At 32.9% G+C, this 3993-nt stretch overlaps 1 protein-coding gene across 1 annotated transcript; it reads right to left on the bottom strand.

Annotated features, from left to right (window-relative positions):
- Nucleotides 1-705: 705 nt before the first annotated feature.
- Nucleotides 706-3601, bottom strand: LOC114190051 (alpha/beta-gliadin clone PW1215-like). The gene is made up of 2 exons (XM_028078810.1): nt 3524-3601; nt 706-1164 (listed from the first exon to the last, which is right to left on the bottom strand). Exons 1-2 carry the CDS (start codon nt 3599-3601, stop codon nt 706-708), a joined length of 537 nt encoding a protein of 178 aa, XP_027934611.1.
- Between the last annotated feature and the right edge of the window lie 392 nt (nt 3602-3993).

The raw sequence follows: 3993 nt of genomic DNA, 5'->3' as shown, positions 1-3993 counted from the left end.
ATAACAAACTCAAGATAATAATAACTCACATTTTTTTTATATTATAGTATCAATTGTTTTATTTTTTATTTAATTATGTTTAAGTTGATTTTATTTGAGATGTCATTTACTTAACTTAATCAAATAATCTATCAACCTAAATAAAATATGGTATATTTAATTATATTTTAATTAATCTATCCTAAACTTAGTTTCACCTAAAATGGCAAAATAGTAAAGCAAATCGAGTGGGAAGAAGGTTTTTTTCCCAAACTGGTGCAATTTAATTACGTATTTCCTGAAATGGTGCAAATTTTTTTAAAATTCCAGCGAAGGGTAAGTCGTGCCAAGATGGTGCGATTTCAATATGAAGAAGTCGTGCCAAAATGAGGCGATTTTAATTAAAATGAGTTGAAGTCGTGCCAACATGGAGAGACTTTTGTGTTATGAAGAAGTCGTGCCATATTCAGACGACTTTAATTAACATTTTAAGCAAAGTCGTGCCAATATGGAAAGACTTCAGTATTAAATTGTTAATGAATAAGTCGTCCCATATTGGAGAGACTTCAGTGTTGTATTGATAATGAAGAAGTCGTACCATATTGGGACGACTTTAGTTCGAATAAAAATTAAATATTTTTTAGTCCTATTAATTAATTAAATAATAATGCATATAAGTAATTAAAAATTTTATGATGTTTTGGTTTGTTAAATAGGGCATCAAAGTTATCTATGAGAGCCTGTGCCACAAGGAGGTCTTCTTCGGTGTCGTCTAGGTCTTAATTGAGGGCTCTGAACTGGATCGTCATCATCATTATCTTCATGTTGTTGTCTTTGGTTTATATCTTCCACCATTTGTGGCGGCATTGTAGGTCGATAATATTGCTGGAAGGATGTGGGATATGCAGACGGAGGTGTTGACGAAGAAGTTGCAAAGACATTTTGTGTAGGACCAGAAAAAGTGTCTGGTTGTTGAGGAAACATGTTGTATGTGTATGGAACTTGCTGGAATGGAGTATGTGAAGACATTGGTTGTGATGCATCCAAGTATGGTGGAAAAGGAAGTGGTTGAAAACCTGGTTGACCAAACGACTGGTATTGAGGTTGTTGAACATATGAAGAAGACCCAACATGCTGATAAGGAGTGTGTGGTGGAGGTTGGGTAGACTCTTGTGGCAAATCGTACTGTAATATAAAATTAAAATATTAAGTTAAGATGATAAAAAATTTCAACTAAATTGTTCAAGTGAGGTGACTTACATCATTGTCGGATGTAAGTCACCTCTCGTATCTTTGGTTTACCAACTTTGTTGTTCACTTTTATTTTAATATATATCAACTAAAAAATTATTGGATCTTATATATTTGTTATTAAAAAACTCTTTTTTTTTTCTTTTCTTTACTTTTTTATATCTCGGTACAATACAAATTTTAACTTTTTTATTCAATTTAATTTTATCATAATTCAATATTTTTTCTCTTTTCAATTTAACTTTTTCTTTGTTACTTACAACTATGAAGTCGTGCCATTATGACCAGACTTCCTTTATACCGAAAATACTAAAGTCGTGCCATAATGACAAGACTTTCTTGAAAACCTAATACTGAAGTCGTGCCATTATGGCAAGATTTTCTTAATAACCCAATATTGAAGTCGTGCCAATATGGCAAGACTTTCTTAAAACCCTAATATTGAAGTCGTGCCATTATGGAAAGATTTCCTTAAAACCCATTACTGAAGTCGTGCCAATATGGCAAGACTTTCCTTGTTATCAAGTCGTCCCATTATAGGACGACTTTGATTATTCTCGTAATTAATTTAAGTGAAGTCGTCACCGTTTGGTACGACTTCATGAAAAATATTAAAGTCTCTTCAATTTGAGACGACTTCAGCTCAAATTAATCAAAGTCGTCTTAATTTGACACGACTTCTTTAAGATGAAGTCGTTCCATTTTCTCACGACTTACCTCTGCCGGGAATTAAAAAAAAATCTGCACCATTTTAGGAAATTGGAAAAATAGTTGCACCAGTTTGGGAAAAAAACCTGGGAAGAAAGTGGTTTAGTCAAAACATTTACACACGGGTTAAAGGTAGGAATATGATGACTTTTTTTCCCTTTCTGTAATATGTCATTTTTGAACTTTATTGATGTGAATAGACTATAAAGATTTTTTTTCTCAAACTAGAACCTTTTGTCTGTTTAAGTACAATTTCTTTTTACGAAAGATTAAATTACCATCACGTTTTTTCTAATTTTCAAATGTTGTTTGCTAATTTCTTTTGCAAAAGATTAAATTCTCATCATGTTTTTTTTTTTCTTTCTAATTTTGGATGTTGTTTGTTTCTGTAATATTGTTTTAGGAACAGATTCTTACCAACATTTTTTCTAGTTTTATAGAGTTGTATATTTATTTATAATAAATTACTTAATTAAAAAATTATAATTTTTTACAAACTCATGTGAATAAAAATAAAAGAAAATATATTTAATTTATCATTTATAAATTAATTAGAAATAAAAAAAATTTGAAAAGTGATTATAATAAATAATATAATTTAAATATATTGTAATTATGGTAATGAAAAAATTATCATAATAAAATATTGTAATTATGGTTGTTTTTGTATAATTTTTTATAACTATATTTGTTTGGTTAAAATAATTCATGTAATAAATTTTTTGAGTGTAATGACTTAGAAAAATAGAATTAGATATTAATATGATTATAGGTGAAAATATTTGTAATGTAAAGATGATATGAAGTGTAACACCCCATTTAATTTAATATACAAAATTAAAGGAAGCGTCACAATAAAGATAACATAATAGCACAGTTCTGGAGTTTAAAACTCAACTCCTTACAACTCAAGACACACCACAATGTCCAAAAGAAAGCTGGATAAAAAGTTACAAAAAGTATCTATATCCAAGGACAAACAAGTACATGGGCCATAGCCCTAAAGAAAAGCCCATAAAAAACTAAAGTCCAGACCACATGGACTATGCGGCGGAACCATCACCTCCCTGTTGTCCACGGGTGTTCCTCGCATATGCTCACACCAACAAGTTGAAGATCATCGCAAAAGAGAGTACCACACAACAGAACACACAACAATAAAAGTAGGGTAAGCTAGAGCACAAAAGATTTCATCTATACAATCAAACATATATATTAACCATCCTATATACACGAATCAACCAAGCATGTTATGACTTTGCAAACAATACACTAAGACACGACTCGACTCATCCGGATACATATAACCTGGTCGGATTCAGCGGATGCTTGCACTTGTGGTGGATACCTCTACTCACCCCCGAGCTGCTCACCCCCAAGCTATATGTTACAAGTGTTATAATGAATCAATTTCCCTCACCACAAGGTTAGCCCTTATTGAATTTCAGGCCTCCTGCTACTCTCACCATAGGAATCAGTCTGCTCTAGGTGAGACTAACTAACTCCTTAGAGTGTCAGGATACAACCTTACCTTGAATCCTTACCAAGCTATACAGATGAGGCACCACCATGGACACCCACTAACAGGGGCCATGGAATTACGTTCCGACCACTGGAGCACGATCCGAAAATCCCACCTAGGAATTTCCAAGGAATTACGCATTGACACGGACCAAGCATACCAGATCAATCGATAAATATTATTGCACATTTATATACACATCACATACCATCTCTTGATAATTCACCCTTTTTTAATTCTTTCTCAGTGGTTCCATACCTAACCATTTCTCTCCAACCATAGTTATGGGTTTCAGATCATGCCAACACCATGTCACTTTAACACTAACCATCTCATTTAGTTCACATGCCAAGTTCACACCACATCCATCATTCACATTTCATGAATCATGTCATTCATACATAGCAATTCATAATATATTTCTCATCATAACAATCATACCCAAGCACATACAAATCATCCAAGAGCAACAAAACACCCAAACCCTTGCCCAGCCCCTTGCTCAGGCTGAAAGGTCTCGCTCAGGCGAGCCC

Source organism: Vigna unguiculata, chromosome 1 (genome assembly GCF_004118075.2).
Source record: "Vigna unguiculata cultivar IT97K-499-35 chromosome 1, ASM411807v1, whole genome shotgun sequence".
Lineage (NCBI taxonomy): Eukaryota > Viridiplantae > Streptophyta > Magnoliopsida > Fabales > Fabaceae > Vigna > Vigna unguiculata.
Note: the sequence above shows the minus strand (reverse complement) of the source record. Positions and strands in the feature narration are given on the sequence as shown.